The 24,353-nt window shown below is 38.3% G+C and overlaps 1 protein-coding gene across 9 annotated transcripts in view; it reads left to right on the forward strand.

Annotated features, from left to right (window-relative positions):
* RASAL2 (RAS protein activator like 2) overlaps positions 1 to 24,142 on the forward strand; it is a 188,110-nt gene extending 163,968 nt beyond the window's left edge. For 6 of the 9 annotated variants that reach the window (XM_037734999.1, XM_017518741.2, XM_017518737.2 and 3 more), the window contains 6 exons: positions 85 to 946; positions 8,328 to 8,462; positions 10,183 to 10,385; positions 11,928 to 12,015; positions 15,295 to 15,325; positions 17,675 to 24,142. In XM_037734999.1, the coding sequence (XP_037590927.1) occupies positions 85 to 946; positions 8,328 to 8,462; positions 10,183 to 10,385; positions 11,928 to 12,015; positions 15,295 to 15,325; positions 17,675 to 17,817 (1,462 nt within the window). In that variant the 3' untranslated portion in view covers positions 17,818 to 24,142. The remainder of the gene's footprint in view (positions 1 to 84; positions 947 to 8,327; positions 8,463 to 10,182; positions 10,386 to 11,927; positions 12,016 to 15,294; positions 15,326 to 17,674) is intronic. The other 3 variants (XM_017518742.2, XM_017518738.2, XM_037734997.1) reach the window with 1 other exon arrangement.
* Positions 24,143 to 24,353: the final 211 nt, after the last annotated feature.

The raw sequence follows: 24,353 nt of genomic DNA on the forward strand, positions 1-24,353 counted from the left end.
AGGACTTTATATGCCTGAACTGAGTCATCTTAGCTATGTTGAATTTGTCTCAAAAGAAATTAAGTGCCCTTTCCTTTTCCACAGTGATTTGCATAAACTAAAATCTCCAAGCCAAGACAACACAGACAGCTACTTCAGAGGGAAAACGTTATTGCTGGTTCAGCAAGCCTCCTCTCAGAGCATGACTTATTCTGAAAAGGATGAAAAGGAAAGTAGCCTTCCTAATGGTCGGAGCATTTCCCTCATGGACCTCCAGGACACTCATGCTGCTCAAGTGGAGCATGCATCTGTCATGCTTGATGTGCCTATGCGCTTGACCGGAAGCCAGCTTTCCATAACCCAGGTGGCCAGCATCAAACAGCTGCGGGAAACCCAGAGCACTCCCCAAAGTGCACCCCAAGTGAGAAGGCCACTGCACCCAGCCTTGAACCAGCCAGGTGGCCTTCAGCCCTTGTCCTTCCAGAACCCTGTCTATCACCTCAATAACCCAATTCCAGCAATGCCAAAGGCCTCTATAGATTCCAGTTTGGAGAACCTAAGCACTGCCAGTTCCAGAAGCCAAAGTAACAGTGAAGACTTCAAGCTCAGTGGACCCAGCAATAGCAGCATGGAAGATTTCACTAAACGTAGCACTCAGAGTGAGGACTTCTCCAGGCGGCACACTGTGCCAGATAGACACATACCTCTTGCATTGCCACGACAGAATAGTACTGGACAGGCCCAGATCCGAAAAGTGGACCAGGCTGGTTTAGGTGCCCGAGCCAAAGCCCCACCGTCCTTGCCACACAGTGCTTCCTTGCGTAGCACCGGGAGCATGTCAGTGGCATCCGCGGCCCTGGTGGCCGAACCCGTGCAGAATGGGAGCCGGTCCCGGCAGCAATCCTCTTCATCCAGAGAAAGCCCTGTTCCCAAAGTGAGAGCAATCCAGAGACAACAGACACAGCAGGTAGGTACTAGTCCTGAGGGGGTCTGGCTTCTACTTGGTCTATCTAAACAGATATCTAAAGTTGGTTATTTATACATAACTAATTGGGAAATCCAATTGTTAGTAAGATTTCCACTTAAAAGCAACCTTTCAATAGAAAGAGGAAAGGAAAAATTTGGGAGGCTTCTACCTAGGTGAGACTGCAGAATGTAGCTTGACTCATTACACTTAGGCATCTAACAAACTGCAGGGGCCCCCTTCTCTTCAAGCAGCAGAGCTACTATCTCAGTTTGCACTTAGAACAAATCTGTGATGTTGAATGAATAGATACTTAAAATCTGTAGGCCAAACCAACCATATTTTGGGAATCTGAAAATTAATCCTTCTTAATTTTTTTTCTTAAGCTTCCAGAATAAAGGTTTGCACTCTGAGCCAAGAGTTAAATGTGACTGCTCTCCACTCCATCCCTCAATTCCCTGTGGAAATATAAAGTCCCATGTGCCTTTTCCTGGAAATGGCTACAAAAATAAAAACTTGAACACCTATAGAGTCAAAGTAAAGGAGAGAAGAAAAAGATAGATGTACAGGTGGAAAAGGAAGTATTCTAAACATTTCCAAATTGCTCGCATTTCTGTTTACATGGACAAGCCCAGCTAGCGTCACATCCAATCTTAATATAAGATTTTCTAATTTTTTCTTGACAAATAAAAAGCTTTGCCAAGAAATTAATCATTTCTTCCTCACATATTACATTTTGAAACAACAATACATATTTTCCCTTTGAAACAAACTAGTGTTAAATATATATATATACACATACATATGATTTTTTCATATATAATAAATATATATCTTTATATATCTTCCATCTAAAAAGATTTTTCTCCTAAAAAAGCATTGTTTTGTTGAATTTATTTTTGAAACTTAATTATAGTGCTAGAAAAGAGTTCTATGACAAATCCTTTTTGCAGCAAAATAACTGGGCAGGGAGACTGTAATGAATCCCAGTTTGTATCTGTAATATATTTGCATGTTTACAGTTTAGGCACTTACTGATATGGCTGCTTCTGCCTCCAGTCTGCTGTGAGCAGAGCCCCTTGCCCCTACTTTGATTATTTAAAATTGGAATATTTCTAGAATCCTTGGATATAGAAATAGAAGAAGGGATGAAAAGCATGACTAACTTAAGCTGTTTCTGGAAGCAGACTTCCTAGGCTAAACCTCCTAGTTGGTCATTCTTTACTGAGTAATACAGTTTATCTAAAGTCTTATATTTTTCATTTTTATTTTGTTGTTTTTCCCAAAATTTCACCAAATCATTTGATTTAATAAGTACTTTTATTTAAAGAAAAGGAAAAATACATATCTTTTATGTGTATCTTATGTATTTTTTATATATAAATGTGTGTATATATAAACATAAAATGTATGTGTTAGGAGACTTGTGTTAGGAGACTATCAGTCATTCCCACCTTATTGTGAAGTAGTTTCCTCATATTGCTTTTGTGCTATACTCTAGTTGAGATCAACTACTTTCAGAGAATTAAGGTGTTTATTAGGAGGAAAAGGGAAAATACGTAATTTTAGAAATTGAATACTGTGTAGAAGCAAGTAATCTACTCAGGGACTTAGAGCAGCACAAGGGCACTGAAGATAAAATAGGATTAACGAAGAGCATGAGATCGGCAGAGAGGGGTAGGACAGGGAAAGTGTCCTTCACCTGCTTTTCAAAAGTGTACTTAGAAACCTCAGCCCTGTACAGAAAAGGAAAATAAAGATTCTTTTTTTTTCCTTTTGCTTACCCATTCCTTCTGTACAATGGAGTCCTCAGTGACTCCATGAGGGCCCATGACTCAGGCTGGTTGTTTATTAATATTATAAATTAAATTGCCTTTTTTGTGCCCATCTGGAACCAATTGTCATTTATAACATTTTTCCTTTAGGAAAATATAATATGTAATGCATAAGTACATAATACATGCTTCTGTGGGTTATGAATAGAGGACTGCCTGAATGGATGGGAGGCAGGAAATGCATGCAGTCTTCAAACAACAAATATAAAAATTAAGTTTTGTGTCACAACCATTAATGCGTCAGGGAAATATTTTTTGGCATGAAGTGGGGTACAGACAGTGAGATGTCCAGGTACAACTTTGAATATCCATTTCTGTTTATACTTTTGCTGGTACTGCCACTGTCATATCAGTTGAAGCATAAATCACTGTATTTTGATTGCTCAAGTTTCTGGTTTTTTCTACACTGGTTTTTGGTTTATTATTTTGAACTTACATCATTAGTTTTTTATTTATTTATTTATTTATTTTGAAACAGAGTCTTGCTCTGTCACCCAGGCTAGAGTGAAGTGGCGCGACCTCAGCTCACTGCAACCTCCACCCCCAGGGTTCAAGCAGTTCTCCTGCCTCAGCCTCCCGAGTAGCTGGGATTACAGGTGCTCACCACCACATCTGGCTAATTTTTTTATTTTTAGTAGAGACATGGTTTCACCATATTGGCCAGGCTGGTCTCAAACTCCTGACCTCAAGTGATCTGCCTGCCTCAGCCTCCCAAAGTGCTGGGATTACAGGCGTGAGCCGCTGTGCATGGCCTTGTCTTTTATTTCTTGTATTTCTGTTTCTTGCTTGCTTTGTTCATCTCACTCCCATGAAGCCTCTGAAGTTCTATATAATCAGCACATTTTTAAGGCAAATTCCTTTACATATTTTAATTGCAAATTGTATGGGGAATTCTCTCCTAGAAACTAGAAGATTTCTTTGTGGGAATTGTTCTGTGGGCGGCTATAATTATCAGTGGCTTTGTCCCATGCAAATTCCATTTATATCTTACCACAAAGGAGCGGCCATTGTCAGCAGAGTAACTGGCTTCAGTCTTCTACATCTAATGAGTAGGAAGAAAATGAAATCCTAGTGAAACAATTTACAGATAAATTTTTTTCAAGAAACTGTCTTAATTTTTTTACTAATGTCAGCTTCTGTTTAAAATGCTTTTTTCTTCAGCTTCTGTTTAAATTACTTTTTTCTTATTTTCCTCTCTATTTTGTTTTGGATGAATCATGTACTTTATACAAATGATAGACTTTATGTACAATACAAGTCGTTCAGATTTAGCATGTTTCCTAATCTTAGAAATTTGAATTTAAAATAGATAATTGTCAAGCCTGTTAGTATGATGCTGCAGTGTTCACATATGGATTTGTTGAACTGTCTCCTAACCAACCTCTTCAAGAACTCTGAAAGTTTACGTATTAATTTAATCAGCCCATTCTTTGGTGTTGATAACAGAAATGTTATTCATTTATGGGACTCCGACTGTTTCACACTATGAAGCTGAAACCAACTGGTCTTGTTTATATCTAGTAAATACTAGCAAGGAACAGGGAACTAGCCTCAGCATAGCCAGGCTATGACTAATTGTAGTATCAGTGAAACTGCTTTGTCAGGCTCTTTTGCCCTAAAGCATAACTATTTTTCCAGGGAAACCCTATACAGCTTTATCTTGAAAGAAAGATATTCCTCATGGGAATTCCTGTTCCTTTTTCTTTTTTATTATCTTTGATGATCACGTCGAAAGTCAGTGGTTATAAATTCTCTTTCTAAGGCTATTTCTAAGCAAGATGGGATCTGAACCACTTACTAACCTCCTCCTTCGATTTCTTGGACTACAAGCTAGAGATATTTTTTGCTGTTTATCCGACTTATAAGGAGATGGAACAATCATTGAAAAGAAGCCTTTGATTCCCTTCCAAAGTATTAGAGGAAAAACATAGAATATTCTTCTCTTAGTAATAAATTATATTTTAATAATGAATTCTAAAGATAATCCAGAATAATAAATGAGTAATATTTTATTGAGCATCTGTTATGCATTTAACTAGTCAGTATCATTTAAAAGAACTGTATGATATGATGCCCATTAGATTGTCTAATTGGAAAAAAAGAGTAACACTCATAAGATCAAGAATATATATAAAAGATAGTATATAGTTTTTTCATTTGAAGAACATATTACAACAGAAAAAATTGTGAAGCAAAAATCACCTGTTTCCTTTCAATCCAGCACAATAAATATTTTTTATTTATTCAGTATTACTTTCCAGCCTTTTTACAATTTTATGAAGGTTTTATCATTAATAGAAGGAATAGTTAGGATTGATCTGTTTTGTGACTTTTATTTTTATTATTTTGACCACCACTATATGCCAGGCAAAGTGCTAGGATATATTAGGAAGTGGCTGAAAATAAGATTTGACCAATAAAATAGGAATAAACTGGGAATGCCCAGTTCCCATTACAATTTCTTGTAATTCATTGCCCATTATGTTAGTCTTTCTGAAGATACTGTAGCTACCACTGTCACCAGTGGATTGAACCAACCCTTGATTGTACAACTTCTCACTTATCAGTTAAAGCCTAGATTATCCTAAAGTGGTTTCCTGTTGTTGTTGTTGTTTAATATGCTTTTAGGGGCCAAGAACTCTCCTTGGTATGTTCTTAGGAATACCATTAGTTTGCAGTGCATGTACGGGCACTTGACAAATAGTTACCCATAACAAATCACAGGGAAAGTAAGTTCATTTAAGCAACCTCTTGTTAACTATATAAACAAGTAACAAATTCCAAACAGTAAAGTTGTTATTAGTTTTAGTGTTACTTTATTTCAAACTGCTATAGAATAGGAAAATCCTGGTTTCACAAAAGCAGCTTTTCCATGCCCTCTGTGCTAAAGGGATCAGTCTGTAAAACTAAAATGTCATTTCTCTCCTTTAAATATTGACTTTCTGTTAATTTTTTAAGACCCAATGCTACAGTCTTTTGCCTTCCAGGTCCATATATATCAAATATAAACTTAAACCCTTACTACTATTTTATTTACCAATAGTAAAGCAATTTATTGTGCTCTGATCTTAAAATCCAGTAGGGGGAGAACTATAGTGTCGTTGTATCAAGTATCTTGCAGTTTACAAATTTTTACATGCTATCTCATTTGTTTCTCATAATAACTTTTGATATGTGCAGTTATTATTTAACTTTTACAGATGATACTATATCGTAAAGGCCAGTATTCCCACAAGTGTGAGTTTCAGAATTATTTTAATGTATGCAAGGTACTTATTTAATTAATCATGTAATATTTTAATAATTAGAAAGATATATAACTATTAAAATATAAATATACCTATAAATATTAAAATGTATATAATAGCTGACTTACTATTTTACTGATATTGCTTAGCACAAGAGCTTAGCTAACTAAAAGAAGGTTGTCTTAAATGAGAACATAAGGACACAGGGAGGGGAACAACACTGGGGCCTGTCAGGGAGGGTGGGAATAGTGGGTGTAGGAAGAATTTTAGGAAAAAAAGCTAATACATACTGGGCTTAATACTTCGGTTATGGGTTAATAGGTGCTGTAAACCATCATGGCGCACATTTACCTGTGTAACAAACCTGCACATCCTGCACATGAACCCCAGAACTTATAAATAAATAAAATAATTTAGTATATATAAAATAAAAATAATGGTTGTTTTAAAAGACAAAATTAGCAACTCTGTCAGTGATAAGGTGGTTATGATAAAAATAATGAAAGTGATACAAAAATAAAGTATAAAAAACACCTACATGCTATAATGGAAATAGACTTTAAGTACTAAGAGTTACTGAAATTTAAGACATGTTTATGTTCCTAGATCCACTGGAGAAAATGGCTTTATAGAAGAAATTTCTAGAAGTTCATTTACAGCTGCTTACTGTGTGCATGTCTATTTATATAAACTATACACATCCATCCATGAAGCTATTTTTATTGATACAGATCTATAATCTAAATTTAGGCATGAAGCTATATTTATAGATACATATATCTATAATCTGTAAATCAGCTAAACTAGATCCTTCTTCACACCTTTAAGAAATGTCCCTGTGTTACTTTTGCATGTGTAAGTCTTAAAGTCTCTCCCAACCCATCTCTGATAATCTTTTAGTCTCTGCAATCAATCTTTTAATCTGGTCTTTCTCACTCTCAAGTTCATCAAAATACCCCTTCTTTTAAAATATTTATTTAGAGTTTAACTGGGTTCTATTTCACAATGATATGAAGATCCTTCAGTTGTAATATCTGTGATGGGAGAGAAAATGCCCTTCAATTATGAAATTCTAGAATTCTGGTCCTCAAAATACAAATCCCTCTATTTAATTATAAAAGGCTAACTCACATACCAAGCTTTGCACTCTCTCTCTCGCACGCACTCTCTGTCTCTCTCTGAGGCATGACAGAGGGAAAAAAAATGTGTATTTCCACTATTGTTTGTGGAAAAAGGACTAATGTGCAGTAGCCTAATATGAACTGTAATAGTGCCAGTTTTTGAAACATAAAGATAGTAATGACTGACATCTAACGTTTCTGTAGCACTCTGAAGTTTCCAAAGAATTTTCACATATATTATGTTATCCTCACAGCTCCCTGTGATACGATCGAGCTAGGTGGTGGTGGTGATGCTGATGTTATTTCTATTCAGTAGATTAGGAGAATAGTATTTAAGAGATTAAGTGAGTTAACTAAGTAGCAGAGTTGCAACTCTCTTACTTGAGTGTCAAGAATTTTTGACCCTGTGTATCTGTATTGGAAAAGGACAACTTACCTAACTATCCTAACTTGGGTAGACTACCCAGTATCCATCATTTTGATCCTTTTTCAAGAAATTTTCTGGTATACGGACTCTTGAGTGGTCTTAATCTATCACAAAGTCAGTGTTCTGTAAAGATAACCAATATCACTTGTCCTTATCTTTTTCTAAATTATTAATATGAAAACTAAGTAGATTGGTACAAAAGTGATGGCAAAAACCGCAATTGCTTTTGCACCAACCTAATATTTGGCATTCCGATATATAAATGGGCGCTTTGTGAGTTTGTTTAGCACAAATCAGTTTTTTGATTTCTGATTGTCTCTGGGTTAAACAGATGTTTTGACCATCAAGTTAAGCTTTCTTTCTCTTATTTTATCATCAATAGAATTTTATGGCATAAAAGACTTTTATGGCAGAGATCATTTATTAATTTCGCAGGCAATATGTTACCTACCAGCATTTGGGCCACTGGGCAAATTAACAATTTTAAGGCCTTTGGCTTTCTTTAGAGGGAGAATAAAGCTGCTTCTTGGGTATGATGTATACAACTTTCTATTCAGAATAGTTTGCACTTATACAAATGGATATTCTCTTTTCCCACCCCTAGCCTTAGCGTTAGTAAAATAATACTTAAAGCTAAGAGCATTTATTAGAAAACTGAGAGATCACAGTTAACGTCTTCTAAGAATAGCTGTTTTGAAACATAGCATGTGGGTGAGCTATTAGGTGAGATGCTAATAACTGTTCCTGATTCAGGTTCAGTCACCTGTGGACTCTGCCACCATGTCCCCAGTAGAGAGAACAGCAGCCTGGGTTCTGAACAATGGGCAGTATGAAGAGGATGTGGAAGAAACTGAGCAAAATCAAGATGAAGCCAAGCATGCTGAGAAGGTAGAACCTAGTCCACTTCATCTACTTACTGATCCCCAAATGATAGGCCACTAAAAGAATTATCTAGCTAAGAACATAAACTCCTCCCACCCCATCTTCACCTCTACCCCTTATATTAATTGTCCTATACATATCTCTGTAAAACAGATCTGTGGTGTGTGTGTGTGTGTGTGTGTGTGTGTGTGTGTGTGTGTGTATACATGGAAAATGTTCATTTTGCTGGGGGGTGGCAGTTAGCTACTATTTTTCTTTTAATGTAGATGCCTTAATCAAGGGGATACTCTGCTATTCATTTCTTGTCATTTTAGGTAAGTATTTCATGTATTTATAAACTTGTTGGTCTTCACCCAAGGACAAAATTACCCTAGGGCAAGACTTTTTTTTTTTTTTTCTTTTTGAGACGGAGTTTCACTTATGTTACCCAGGCTGGAGTGCAATGGCGCGATCTCAACTCACCGCAACCTCCGCCTCCTGGGTTCAGGCAATTCTGCCTCAGCCTCCTGAGTAGCTGGGATTACAGGCACGCGCCACCATGCCCAGCTAATTTTTTGTATTTTTAGCAGAGACGGGGTTTCACCATGTTGACCAGGATGGTCTCGATCTCTTGACCTCATGATCCACCCGCCTCAGCCTCCCAAAGTGCTGGGATTACAGGCTTGAGCCACCGCGCCCGGCCAAGACTTCTTTATCTTGGTAACAATTTGGTTTTGGTTTTAGTTTTTTTTTACGTTTTCTGCATAATGAATGTATAGCTCTATAGATGACTGTTAAAAGGACATTATCTATTGTTTAGAGGTTGTTGTTTTTGTTTTTTAACAAAAAGTTGACATGGGGAAGAGGGGTTATCAAACAAGAACCTGGATATCATATATAGCATTATATTGTTTGTCAACCAGACAATTAGCTTCTTTTTATCAGCATGATATTCCTGTGTACTCAAACCCCAGCCACAGCAACTACAGTACAGGAAAGGGCCATGTAACTAATTGAGTCACTGAGTTTATGTAAAGCTTCTTAGTGAGAACACAGACACGTATGTTCCAGCAAGCAGCACCAAATTGGGCAGGTGAGTCATATTGTGAAAATGGGCCAAGAAGCAATATTAATCAGCCCTGGAGAACATGTAGGCCTTTGTTTAGTGCTTGTGACTGGAAAGCAGCAATAACCTCTGCCATGAAAGTTTATTTATTGATTTAGGAGCTTAACATTATAGAAATGTTGCTTGTTCTCTTAAAGGGCTGATTCTAGTAGAACAAAGGAATGGCAGTCCGATGAGCTAAAACATGTCAGAGATCCTACAGTGCAGATAATGATGCAGAATCTTTTTCTCTTGTACACAACTGACTTTTGGCTTATTTTAAGTGATATGTCAGACTTTAAAGTACTCCATCTGATTTTTGCCCACTTTCATTTGATGCCATCACAGATTGGATGTGGCTTGCAGCAATGGTAGCTTAGTGTAGAGGGAGATACATACATATGTAGAATTTCAATGCCAAGTTAAGATTAAAAATGTAATTTTAGTGAGGAAGGCAATCCTCCATTAGCATTTATGTGAGTTGATAATTTTGAAGAATATTAGGAACAGTATAGGGAATGACAGCACAGCCAGCGTCTAGCTACATTGCTTAGGGTTTCTTTTGTTAAATAAATAAATAAATCACTAATTTCTAAAAGCAGTGTAACTCCAGTTTTTCTCTCCTTGCCTCCTCTGCCCTAGTATGAACAAGAAATTACTAAACTGAAGGAGCGCCTGAGAGTGTCCAGCCGGCGACTGGAGGAATATGAACGCCGCTTGCTGGTGCAGGAGCAGCAGATGCAGAAGCTGCTGCTGGAATACAAGGCCCGACTGGAGGACAGCGAGGAGCGGCTCCGAAGACAGCAGGAAGAGAAAGATAGCCAGATGAAAAGCATCATCAGCAGGTTAGACATCACCTGGCAGCAGATATGGGCTAGTTAGGAAGACAAAGAATTAAGGAGATGATCCACAGAACCCTGAAGGAATGGCAGCAAAAGCCATTTTTATCCTTGTGGTACTCAGTACAAATGTGTTGATTGACTGTATCTCTTAAAATATCCTGAATATGAGACCTTGGCACTTCCTGTGAAGATAAAGATAATCTGTTTGTCTTTAACCATAACAATTAGAAAACATTAATGCTAGGTGGTTTACTTGAGAAATCTTAGAGGAAAACTGGGTTTTAAAAATGTAAATATCAGGCTGGGCATGGTGGCTCACACCTGTAATCCCAGCACTTTGGGAGGCCGAGGCAGGTGGATCACCTGAGTTCGGGAGTTTGAGACCAGCCTGACCAACATGGAGAAGCCTCGTCTGTACTAAAAATACAAAAAATTAGCTGGGCATGGTGGCGCATACCTGTAATTCCAGCTACTTGGGAGGCTGAGGCAGGAGAATCACTTGAACCCAGAAGACGGAGGTTGCAGTGAGCCGAGATCACACCATTGCACTCCAGCCTGGGCAACAAAAGTGAAACTCCATCTCAAAAAAAAAAAAGTAAATATCCAATGCCTTAGACCAAATTAATCTTTCAAAATGAGTCCAGAAACATGGAAAGGAATTTTATGGAATATCTTTGGGGCCAGAGGACATCTTTTGAGAGTGCTACAGATGCCAAGGGAAAATAAGGGAGGGGTCAATTTTACCAAACACTTAACATAGCACTAGCCATAGGACACATACTTTTCTAAGCACTTTACACATAATAGTTTGTTTAATCTTGATCACAGCCTCCACTATGCATTGTTGTTATTCTCATTTTACAAATAAGCAACAAATTCATTAAGTCACTTGCCCAAGGTCACATAGTGATGCACCAGGATTTGAATCCAAGCAATCTGACTGCAGATTCCATGCTCATAACCACTATGCCTCAATATTTGTAAAGTGCTATGGACAGGTCAAGTAAACAACTGTTTGTTGTTTTAATAGTGTGGAGGTAATTGACAGTCTTTCTGAAAGGCGTTTAGGTAGACTGGCAGAATTAAACATCAGTGAGTTAAAATGGGAATGGCGGACAGAAAACAAACTAGACATTTAAGTGTATAGTACTCACTGAGGAAACGTAGCTGTGCAAGGGAGGAGAAAGTGGGCCAGATTTAGGGTAACTTGAGATTAAGAGAGGGTTGTTTGGTTTTTGTTGCTTGGTTTGATATTTTAAGGTGAAATAAGTTGTGCTCAGGAAGGAATCTGAGAGAGAAGAGGGAGGAAATGATTATGGGGTTACTGTCCAAAGGAGATGCAAATGTATGGGATCCAGGCACAAGGAGAGAAATCAGCCTTAGATGTCTTCTTCCAAGGTGGCAGAGAAGAAAGAAAAGGTGGTTGCAGGTGTCTTATTAGGAAGGACAGAATATTGACTGTGCTGAATTTTGAGTTTTCTTGTTCTCTACACTAGCTAGCTCTCTCTTTGAAGATGCTGATATTTCCTTCCTGCCACATTCTAGGCTAATGGCTGTGGAAGAGGAACTGAAGAAGGATCATGCTGAGATGCAAGCAGTTATTGATGCAAAGCAGAAAATAATCGATGCACAGGTAAGCAGGTTTTGAATCTAATAGAAGGCACTTGTTTATAACAACAATTATTTCCTGACTTCTCACCCTTGCAAATGCCAAGGCAGTTACCAGAAATGGGTCATTGAAAAGTTCTTGACATTACCTTTTGAAGACTAAATGAGTGTCTGTGTGACCTCCATTACTTTTGCTTTCTTTCACTGGTGACAAGTCTGTTTACTCAGCAAAGTATTCGCGTGTTTATTGCAGTTGCTTGACACATCTCAACCTAGTGCATGATGGGGTTTGCTTCTTTCCTTATGGAAAGGAGGGCATTTTCTAAGGGAGTAATTGTGAAAAGTGCACTGCATGTGTCTGGCTTGTGACCTCCACTGACCATTGCTTGGCTGTGCTGTTCACGGTCTTGTCAGTCACGTCCACTGCCATCAACCTTTTGCCCCAGACAGTAATGGAATTGCCGGGGAAAGACAAGGTTGTAAAAAGGTACCTTTCCTTGTTATTGTTTTGGTTCAGGGTTTAGCATTGCTGCTTGGAATGTGCTTGGCTGCTCTTCTTTGTTGGTGCTGTGCTTAGAGAGCATCTTTTGATAACACTTTAAAAAAAAGACAGGATTGTTGAAATCAGAACCTAGGCTTCTGCTCACTGTAGCTTACACCTGTGACACCAAAGAGATAAAGGCTGCCAAGAGCACCTCATAGGGACACGTCAATGATTAGAGCAAAATCCAAGAGGCAGGAAATATTTCTAACTCCTTTTATTTTATTTTATCATTGCAAAATGTGGTTGTATTTCTTAGAGTGAAACAAATAACAAAAAGCAGGTACAGTTTTGATAGTTTTGATAGTGGCTGATCTAGCCACTGGGTGTATTGCTTCCCTGAAGACAGCCTATCCAGGTTTGCATTTTTTCAACCTTAAATACCGTATCATATCCCTAAACTGTGAAAAAAAAAAAAAAAAAGAGCAAGGATTTTATGCATAGATGGCCTACTCCCTTCTCTAGGTATCAGCTAGTAATCAACATATTTTAGAGCCCTCAGTATTCTTAAACATGTACTTAACAGTCTAGTTTCCTTACAGAGTCCATGTGAAATGGGATTTATTTTTCAACAAAATTGAGAGTGAGGCTGAAAGCACAGTCATGGAAAGAATGCTTCATGGGCCTCACACTTTAAACACACTAGACTTGGAAGTCAAGTGAGAGTTGTGATGATGCTCTCTCATCAGCAGAGCTCCTTAAAATATGTTGAATTCTTGAACTCTATAGTTTCTGGATACATAGACATGCTGAGAATCAGAAGAAAGGTCTGTAGTAATTATCTTACTTGGTCCTTTGAAAGAAATCTTTTTAGATGTCCCCAGGGTAGGTGAAGTAAGGGTAGTGGAGACGAAGCCATCTCACTATTCATACTACAAAAATTCATCCCAGAGACTTAAGAAAAACTGCCTGGATAAATAAGGCAATTGAGTCAGGAAAACTAATGTTGATAGATTTTCACTTTGGAAATTTTAATGTAACAATCTAAAGCAAGGAGAGTTCTATTAATAACCGCACCAGGAGAGATGGTAGTACTGAGATAGAACAGACTTTTTAAATAATTTCAACTGGTTTAAAAGTGTCAGCCTTGGCCAGGCAAGGTGGCTCACGCCTGTAATCCCAGCACTTTGGGAGGCTGAGGCAGGCGGATTGCTTGAGCTCAGGAGTTCAAGACCAGCCTGGGTAACATGATGAGACCCATCTCTACAAAAACTGCAAAAAATTAGTCAGACATGGTGGTTCATGCCTGTAGTCCCAGCTACATGGGAGGCTGAGGTGGGAGGATAGCTTGAGGCCAGGAGGTCAAGGCTGTGGTGAACCATATTTGCACCATTGCCCACCAGCCTGAGCAACAAAATGAGACCCTGTCGTGAAAAAAAAAAAGTAATAGTCTTAAGCAGTGGGAGCTTGGGTGTGCCACAATTGTGGTTCTGTACCCAGGCTAACAGGACAGCCTCATGATTAGCTCCTGAAGATTTCTACCGTATCCCCTAATTTGACATTAGGGCTAGGCAACTGAGTATAAAGCAGAAGTCACCTGCTAGGCATAGAAGGTAAAAGCCAGGGAGGGAATCTCATTGATTAGGGCTCAAATGCTCTGGAAAGTACAAACTTTCTCTTAATTAACCAGGAGGGTGTCATATGGAGGAATGGGAAAAATGTTATCCTCAAACTGTCAGACTGGTGGTCTGGCTAAGCTAGTTAATATTTTGAGTCAGTACTTCAAGACACTGGTTTTGAAATGGTTTGGTTCTCTGGACTATTTTGATACAATCAAGGGACCGTTCATAGATGAATATCCAACTGCTTCCATTAACCACTCAACAGCAAGGACCACTCTCAACTAATGAATCAAATCATACTGGGATTGATTAAATATAGTAAATTGCCTACTCAAACACAGATGTTACTATATAATAAATTATTCTACCAGAGGCCCACTACGGATCCCTAAAGAATAGTTGGGATAAGCCACTCAACTATATTCGGAAAACCTCTGCACCGTGCATAGCACAAATCCTAAACACTGTAGTTAAATTTTAAAAAATTACAGTGTCCTTAAAAGGAATGTTTCTCAATTCCAGGTGTTGGCTTACTGATACATTCAGATCTTATTATAACAAAAGACTTTAAATATCCTTTGGTGTTCTTTGTAATGAATGACTTTTATATCAGATCCTTTCTTTTGTAAGGATGAATCTTATCTCTTAAGTGAATGAGGGAGCAGAGCAGCTCTTCTGGCGTCATTTAATAGAATGAAGACATGTTTGGGGAGAAAGCTTCCCAGAGAAGTAACTCATAACTTTTATGTCAACACTTCCCAAAATACTACCAGCCAGGTGCCCAGTGAACTGGTTTTCATCTCTCTCAGTAGCCCTTTGCCCCCACCAGGAAAATCTTGTCCCTGAATTCAACCTCTGCTTCTCCCTGAGTCATTTCATGCTACAAAGCACAGGCCTGCATCCACCACTTTCTAACAGGAACTGCAAAAGGATGAGCACTCCTTTGGTGAGTTGCAGAAGCACCTGTCCTAGACTTTGTAGCTTCTCCATAAGGATCCTAGTGATGGTAATAAGGATCCATTTCTTAAATAGCAGACCAGAGAATGTGCCACCTTTCACCCCTGACCGTGAGGAGACACTGTGGCTCCAGAATCTCTCTATGTGACTCAGGTGGAGAACAGAGAAAAGCTTCCTCCTATGAGAAGCAAAGCAGCTGCCTAGTTACTGTTGCAAGTGATATCTCCGCTGTGTTAAATTACAGGTCATAAATGGAGATGAGATTATTCAAACAGGCAAGTAAACCCTGCGTCCGTTCTCTAGCTGAGCAGTTCCCAGCCCTGGCCCAGTGCACTGGCCTCCTACACATTCCAGCTCCTGCCATTCCCCACATGGAAATCCTTCCTGTCAGGCATGGACTAGATTGCTTTCCCTTACAATCCAGGCAGACTTTAAATGTCAGAGCATCTTTTGCCAACTGAACTTGACTTTCATAAGTCTCTAATTGATTTTTTTTTTTACATTTTTGTTTTATTTTGAGAGGTTGGCAGTAGGAGGAATTATAAAGGAAATTTCTTTATGTGGAAACTTTCAGCTGTTTAGTAGGGGCGTTGTTTGGCATCAGTTGTTACCTTTTTAGGCAATAAGTAATTATAGTCATTCTTAGCCTTCTTTTTGACCCTTTAAAAATCAAATTTTTCATGAAGGACTGATTTATTTTTGGGTGAACCCTACAGAATCCTAATGTCCTTAGTATTTAGACTTTATAATTTAATCCCAATTCTGAAATATCTTTTCTTTAGTCATTCAAGAAATTATTAGTTACTCAGTTTAGAGATAGATCATTCCTAATAATGGGGGTGGAGGGGGGGAATATCATATTTAGCGCTTATCTCCTGTTTTCTAGTATTCACTGGCCAGTTCTTACCTACTGGCTTTTGAAAGATCTATATTTGTTATCCTAGTAAACTTCATTGGCTGTAATTTTTTAAATAATTTTTATTTTTAAAAAGCCTTGCAGCTCTTTAGTTTTGCATGTCCTTAAAATGAATTACTTTCCCAAAACAGAAAGCATCTTATACTAGATGAATGGCTCGTTAATCATTGATTTTGTATATCTTACCACATGAGTTCTCCATCAGGGAAAGAAGGATTTTTTTTTAGTGATAATGACAAGCAAGAGCTGGTATGTTGTTGTTTCTTTTTTTAATGTGCTTTTGAAACTGTGACAACCAGCACTGCTGTCTCACAGATCCTACTGTCCTGCCCCCAGGAAGCAGGAGAGTAAAGGGAAGTATTGCTTGATGCCGTGGTGGTATGTGATTTTACCTAGATTTTCCGAGGGCCATGGTCTTCACTCTGCATGCTCCCAGCAGCATGTGTCCCAAAGTGCAGCACTACATGGCAGCCCTGGGTAGCTGCTGTTTTTATAGTAAGGAGCGGCACTAGCCATCAGCCCTGCTACCTCCTCTCTGAACTTTACCGTGCTAAACTTTATCATGCTTTTCTCAGGGTCAATTTTAAAAACCCCTAGGGTCATAAAGTTCCTTTTGGCTTTGGGGTGGTTCCTCGTTTGTTATTTTCTTTTTAATTTTATAGGCATAGGTAAAGACTGTTTTCTGTGCTGTTTTATAAAAACTATGGACTTCATGTTAGAAAGGTTCTGAAATGATTTACTGAGCTGCTGAAGTTAAGATTAGGGTATCTTTCCTAATCTTTATAAGACTGATAACATTTTGATAAAATGATTTTATTAAAAAATTTTAGATAGTCCTATTTTCCTTTAGTTAGATTGCCTTTTTCCCCCCATTTTTTCCCCCTTGGTTTTTGCATGTGTATAGTCAACAATGCTTGGTTTCCAAATATTGTTTCTAAAGCATTTTTTTTTTCAGAGACTCAAAAGTAAAGTGAAAGCAATCTCTGTATTGGGCAGCCCTCCTGGAGTAACTCTGAGCTGGAATGGGTCTAGGAGCCTGTGTTCTCTGTTTGTTCTCATGTGTTATGTTGATGGCATTCCCTTTTCGGCCACATCTCCCTCCCCATATTCAAGTAACTCCTTGGTCTGAGCTTTTCGGCTGCTTATTTCCCCTCTTGCTGTTGCATCCTCACCTTGTTGGTGACTCTACACTGCCACCATGTATTGTTTTAATTTTGAGCACAATGTGAATTCTTTCCAAGTGTGACTGATACGCCCTCTTTTGGAGCCAAGAACCCATAGATCACATGCTCTTCTCCTCTGTGAAATGAAACCTCTGGTGCTTCTTTCTTTGCCACCTAATTTCCATGTTTCAATTTTGACCAAAAGCACTTAGTATAGTAAGGCAGCTTGATACCTCTGTTGCATAGTCTGAAGTAACATGTGGTATCACTTTTATATGACAACCTAACGTCCCAAGAGATTATTAATAAAAAGTCCTGCTGTGCTGAAAGGAAGAGAGAGAGAGGGAGACAAAAAATAGAGACCCATTGGGCTCAGGGGAAGCTGAACCTGACCAGTGTGCAGAAAGAGGCAGAGACGTTCCATTTGTCTGGGAAGCACCATGCATACAGCTGTTTGACAGAAAGCACTGGACTAGTCATTCAGTAAAGAAAGCATGTTATCTCCTACCTGTAGCCTGAATAAAGCCATGATTGGTATGTTGTAGGAAAAACGGATCGTGTCCCTGGATTCAGCCAACACCAGACTGATGAGTGCGCTGACCCAAGTGAAGGAGCGGTACAGCATGCAGGTCCGCAATGGCATTTCCCCCACCAACCCCACCAAGCTTTCCATCACGGAGAATGGTGAATTCAAAAACAGCAGCTGCTGACGGGCTTTGTGAATAGACAGACTGTGGAAGGAGACCGAAGGAAATTGACCCACTCTCCTGTTCCCAGACCTTTACCTAGCCCCTCCAGGTTTACAGAATGTTGCTACTTCACAATGGCAATGTGGTGAGAAACTCTTGAATGAAGAAAGGAACCTTGTCTTTCAGGGCATAAGGCGACGACTTCCAAGGTCAATGCTTTTCCCCCACATCTCTATGTACATAGGGAACTTAGTTCTGGGCCATGTACAGAAAATACCACTGTAATATACCAAAAGGAAGTTAATAATGTAGATTACCTTTTTGATTATTACTATTTTTATTATTGTTTTCCTCTTGTTGAAAGCACTGCAGTTGTTAGAGGAAGTAAAGTAGGAACTGTTCTATGAGTGAGACATGAGCCCGTGGGTTCAGTAGGTAGAGACCAAGCATCTATCTGATAGAAGCACATGGTGTGCAATAGGACATTGTCAGAATGAATTTTTCAGGGATTCATCTACTAGTTTAAAAACCCCACTCTGGCCCCCTTGTCCTTTCAGAAAACATGCAAATACCAAGATCCATACAAAACAATAATTTATTCCACTGATCAACCAAGACTGGTTCTGTTTGGACAGCTAATCTGATTTGGGATTCACTGTTTCAGAGGACACAGACAAAAGCTGTTGCTTCAAAACTGGACTTTAGGAGTAATTTTGATTGAACTCCTGTCAATATGTTTATTTCCTCTGTCTACAACAGATGGGAATCTTCTCTTTTAGATAGGGGCTTTTTTTTTAACCCCAATTGTAATAAAGGGTGTTCTTTTTCCTCTTTAGAGTTTACAAAACTATAAACATTCGTGTCTCCACGTACCATCTTCATCTTCACATGTTCACTGCACTTTCCTCCCCATGGTGGGAGCTGTCATCACCAACAGGGTTTACTCTCCCCTGGAGAGGTTATTTAAATAGCTGTCCATAAGCCATGCAGATCAACACCCTTTCTTCCATACAGAAAAGGGCTAACCATACCATAGCTGGAATCTCTGAATATTTCCTATTAAAAATTTTTTTCTATTTGTTAAGTTACAGTTTTTGTTTGGGATAAAGATTTTATCCATTCAACTAGCAAATTTATAGACAGGGTAATTTTATCTCCCTCTTTAACTTTTAAAGTGCTTCTTCCCCTCATCCCCTCAGTAAGGAAAGGAAATCCAAATCTGAAGCATCACTCTCTTAAAAGTGATGATTACTCATGTTTCAAAAAGAAAAAAAAATTGAAAGTGTCAGGATGGCGCGTTCCAGTTGTTATTCCCATGCTCTTGGTAGATCTGTCAGTAATGACCCAATTTCAACTTTTGTCATCCATAGCTTTATGATTACAGAACAGAAAAAGTCATGGAGACTAATTCATTTCCTTTTTTCCAGAGGTATGAACTGTCATCTTGAATGCAGCCTTGATTACCAGAAGTATGGAATGTTACATGTTAAACAGACATTATATATACAAATATATATATATATATATATATATACATATATATCCACACATATGTACATATAACTGCACAAATAGGAAAAGTTCATGCCTTCTATACTGTTCAGATATAATGTTAAAAGGGTCTTGAACCTCTTTAAGCAAGATCTTAGCAGTCGTTTTACATTGAGAAAGCAACAATGTTTCTCAAATAAGTTTATGTCTATTTTAAATTATAAGCTTTAAAGAATTTTTATTCTAGAAAAAGGGGATGGAAAAAAAAACCTGAGGGAGCCATATGCATCAAGTGAGCGTTTCTCCACAAGAGAAGAAGGGAACGTGTATAGTTCCGTCTTTTGAGTGATGCCCAGACAGACACCAAGCCCTCCTTTTCACCGAGTCCCAGGCTTACATTTCAACTTCTTGAGCTCTGCCCTTTCTCAGGTGGATCTTTGTGATGAACCTTACATTTTAGCAACCTCACCATGGCCACATAACCCATAACCTTTTAAAACAGCCTATTTCATAGCAGTCCCTGTTTCTGCCAGACAGAGATCTAAAATGGGAGCTTCTCATTGTGTTTATGTGATGTGCATACTTTATATCCAGCTGTTTTGACACTTGCATTTTCTTCACCTTTGGTATTTGTTTTGCAAATTCTCACACCTTCTCTCCAAGCTGAAGGCACACTGTGGTCAAAATCACTCATTTTATTAGGAAAAAGAGGTAACTGTCCTGAAGTGCCCTTTGTTGGGGGAGGAAGAATGTAAGCATAGATGTGTTCTTGTTTCGGCTATTCTCAGCTCAAGCCATGTTTAATTGATTCTTTGTAAAGGCCTTCAGTTGTGCCACAGAAAACCTTGTAAGAGAACTGTCAGTTTCATTGACCTTAAGTATGTAATGTGGGTGATGTCTTGCCATTGAGTTTGGGAAGCTCTTAAGTGCTGATTATGGATTACAGAGGGATGATAAAATTACCTATATTGGGAATCGAAAGAAGCCCCAAAAAATCAAATATGCTTTTGATGGATAGAATGTATCATATTAGCATCATGGGAGCTCCTTAGAGGGCTCTTCATTGGAAGATTTAATGCCCAAAACATTTGGACAGATTATGCAGCCCTCTACTACCAGATTATCTTGAATGAAAAAGAAATAGTAAAAATAGTAATAATAACAGTAAGAATGTTACAAGTAAGCTGAAAGTTCAGAGGTGTTGACAGACGTTAAATGTTAGATTATCCTGTGAGCCCACTCCTGTCCAAACATTTTTCTCAGTATTTCTTTAGAGAACGCTGCAATCTGTAGAACCTACTCTGAAGGATTTTTTAAGAAGAGAAGCCAGCAACAGGTGACAATTTTTATGGAGATGTTTCTTTATTGGCTTTTCCTCAGTTCAAACAGGTATATAACTTTGCTTTGCTGAGAGGAGGAGGTACATGGCTGAAGAGAGGCAGATAGATTAAGAAAGCAATGTCTTGCACTTCCTGTTTCCCTCAATACAGCACTACATTGTGGGGTGCAGGATACATCAGGGTTGAGTGGAATTTGGAATTCAGGTGGTGCTTGTAAAGTGCTTGTCTAGCTGATAACAGACTTGAACATTAATGAGGACAGTGTTGGTAGGAGTTAAAAAAGATTCCTATTACCTTTTATATTACTGGAGCAATAAGCAATCTGAGCTGAAGCAGCAGAAAGAGTCACATTTCCTTCAGGTCATCATATTCCCTGGGTCTCTGAATAAAAGCCATGTCAGAGGAGAGATTATAACTATGTAACTATAAGAAGCACTTGAGCACTTGCTATGTTCCAAGCACTATCACCAAGGTACTGTTTGGGTTTCTGGCAGTCTAACAGTAAGAAAAAAGTGAGGTAATCATGTTGCTATAGCTTTTTGCTTTTTTTCATATGGTATCAAGTTGGTCAGAATTAGGTTTCTCTGACTGTTCTGCTTCTGTGTTTCCCTGTGATGGTGTTAAGACTATGAAAGAAAAAGAAAGATTACCTAAGACTGCTGTGAGCATTAACCTATGCCCCTAAGAATGAGCTTGACTTTGGAAGTAAAGCTTTTCAAATCTTAGTCTACCCAGGGCCTTCATTTATGGGTCTGTGGCTCTATAGACCCCTGGCTTTCACTGTGTTCTCAGAGGTATACCAGATTGGGAGCAGAGTTCTCCTTGGGAAGTCCCAGAGCAAAATAACTGCCATCAGGTGAGTTTGCATTAGTATTTGTTTCCCCTTCCTCGAGGGCTGGTTTAGTTATCTCTAGCCCGGAGTTCCTGAGAAGGCTGGTTATGGGACTGAGCTTGGGAAAGGAACCCTCTTCAGGATTACGTCAGTCCCGTAGTCTACTCCATTGTGACCTTGAGCCCCATGCAAGCTTGACACCAGACTCGACTTGTCACTGGGCCAAACCCAACAGCCACATGTCACAGCTTCACTGCATTTTCAGCTACACCTTTGAATTCCATCTTCTCCTGTCAACTGTGGAAAGCCTAAAGGGCTCTCTTCTCCATTCCCCCCTTTTTCAAGTCTAATAGTGAAATCTCCTGCTTACCCCAGCAGTAAATATTGCCTTCCTACCCCTTACCTGGGGGCCAGTAATTTGGGATACTTTGTTTTTTCAATATGCCAGTTGAAGGACTTAGTTTCTTAAAAGCAAGAAAGGAGTGTTGAATTTTTAAATAGAATCTCTTTTCATGTTTGAATGATTGTGTGTAGTTCTAGAGGCATTCTTGTTGTCATGACCCAATTATGTATACTCTTGGGTTTAGGAAGGACAAAAGTGATGAAATTTGCATGAGATAGAATAAGTATCTTAGGAGGAGTGAAAGAACCTTAGGAAGAGACTTGACCATAAGGAAACAAATGCATCAGCAGTCTCCTCAGTAGCCCAGAGTTTCAAGGAAACGGGAAGATTTCTGTCCTTTGCACACTCTGAAAATACGTAGATACATAGAAAGGCAGACTCTGTAGACAACACATGCACACACCCACACAAAACACAACTCCTGGGGCTTCCTTTTTCTGAATGTTAATCCATTTTATGGACTAGTGATTCCCAAATTTTGAGATTTTCAGATTTTATGCTCTTGTTAGCTTTTATGACAGTCATTCTAGATTCATCCTTAAAAATGTACTATATGTGTTATATGTATATATACGTTAAAGTGACTTGAAATTGATTTGGTTTGGCATTGTCTCAAGAACCCTAGATATCATTATTGATACCATGGGGAATCATAGAAATAAAGTTGAGTATCACTGATCTGAGAGTAGGATCCAAAAATAAGTAGTTTCAGTTCCTGATCAGTTAAGCCTCAGGTGTTTGAGTACCCAACACAGCAAGACTTGGGGAATGCAGTGAGCCACCCAAGGAAAGGAAAATGGTAGTTTTTGCCCGTATTCAGCATACATTTTAATTTCCTACTCAGTTGTTATTTTTCATTTAAATACCCTCATTTAACCCTAGGAAGGTTGGGTTTTTTTGTTTCTTGTTTTGTTTTGTTTTAGTTTGGGACTTAAAACCAGATTTATTTGTTGTTATAGAGAGATTTCCACAGAAGTTGTGTTTTAGAGACCTCCATCATCTATGTGGGGGTACAGATATTTATGTATAAATACATCTTACATGATTTCCAAACTTTCAAGGGAAACATTTCAATTCTCAGTTCAATAAAAGGTTAAATACTAATTGACTCAATGACCACCTTCAGAAAAGTTAAATAGTAAATTAGGTTAAATTTTGACTGGTGCTTAGACCTTTCCTAGTTATATTAACTTAAGCAGACAGCAGCACATTAACCTGAGTTACACCTGTGAGGAATTTACCTTCTAAATTTGATTTTGTTTTTCATCTCCAGGGCCTTAATAAGAGTGTGTTAACACACTACTATTTTACAATGATAGCTCTAAATAATTTATTTTTTATTTCAAGAGAGAGAAATACACCTTAGAAAAACAAAACCCAAGATTTTATTTTATTTTTAAAGCCATATTTTTGTGCTAGTAGCATTTAGATTGTTCCATATGTGAGATCCGTATCTGCATTTCATTACCTGGGTTTGTTCTAAAGAAGATTTATTTTTGTTCTGTGAATAATTTTTGATGGTTCTTGTACATGTACAGATATAGATACGTTTGAGGTCTTTTATTGCTATTCCTACAAAGACTACAAATAAACTTTAACTTTAAACATTTCAGACTAAAGTTGCTACTATATTTGACATATTGCTGTCTTCTAGCATGCACTTGGGTGACAAGGACACTTGGAAAGAAATGAGAAATGAAACATATAACAGAAGATTATTCTGAAGATATATTTTAACATTAAGAACAGTCTGTCTTAGCATTTCCCAAGTTCCATGTAATAAGATTTCAATTTAGGACAAATAAATAGTATTAACATGTATTGTGATAAAGCTGTTACTTTCAAATTCTGCAGAATTTGAAATCTCTTTAGTAACTTGTGGCAGGTAAAGTTTCCTCTGGTTATTAGGAAGTGTAGCCCCACTTAGCTTCCTAGACCACTACTATCCTCCGTACTTCTTCAGTTAGATTAATGGGGTTGTTTTCAGGATTTTTGTTGTTTAGTTCAGGTTTTTTATTTTAAATTCTTAATAGAAGTTCATTTGTCATTCCCAGGTTGATTGTTCCCAAATACACCCGTCTTCTCCTGTATCCCTGTTTCATTCTGTAAAATCCAGGGGTGCAGGTTTCATGTGTAGTCTTATTTTGCATTAGTTGTAGGTCTACGCTTTTTGGCACATCTTGAGTTCTTCCTAATCTTGTTCTACTAGGGATTAAAAAATTATAATTTACCCAAAATCCAGAGAAGATTGAATGAAAGGGAAACTGCGTATCCGTAGAATTGTGCTACTTTTTGTTCACTTCGAAGCTGACCCATTTCAGTCTGAATTGTTCGTGACCTAAAGTAAGCTTTAAGACTTCCTGGATCTGAAACATCCAAAAGAGAGAAAGTGTTGATGTCTTTTTACCTCATGGTCCTCTCAGCCCTAAACTATCCACCCATAAACCTTTATGCATATCCATACCCTGT

This window comes from Cebus imitator, unplaced genomic scaffold (genome assembly GCF_001604975.1).
Source record: "Cebus imitator isolate Cc_AM_T3 unplaced genomic scaffold, Cebus_imitator-1.0 Scaffold702, whole genome shotgun sequence".
Classification (NCBI taxonomy): domain Eukaryota; kingdom Metazoa; phylum Chordata; class Mammalia; order Primates; family Cebidae; genus Cebus; species Cebus imitator.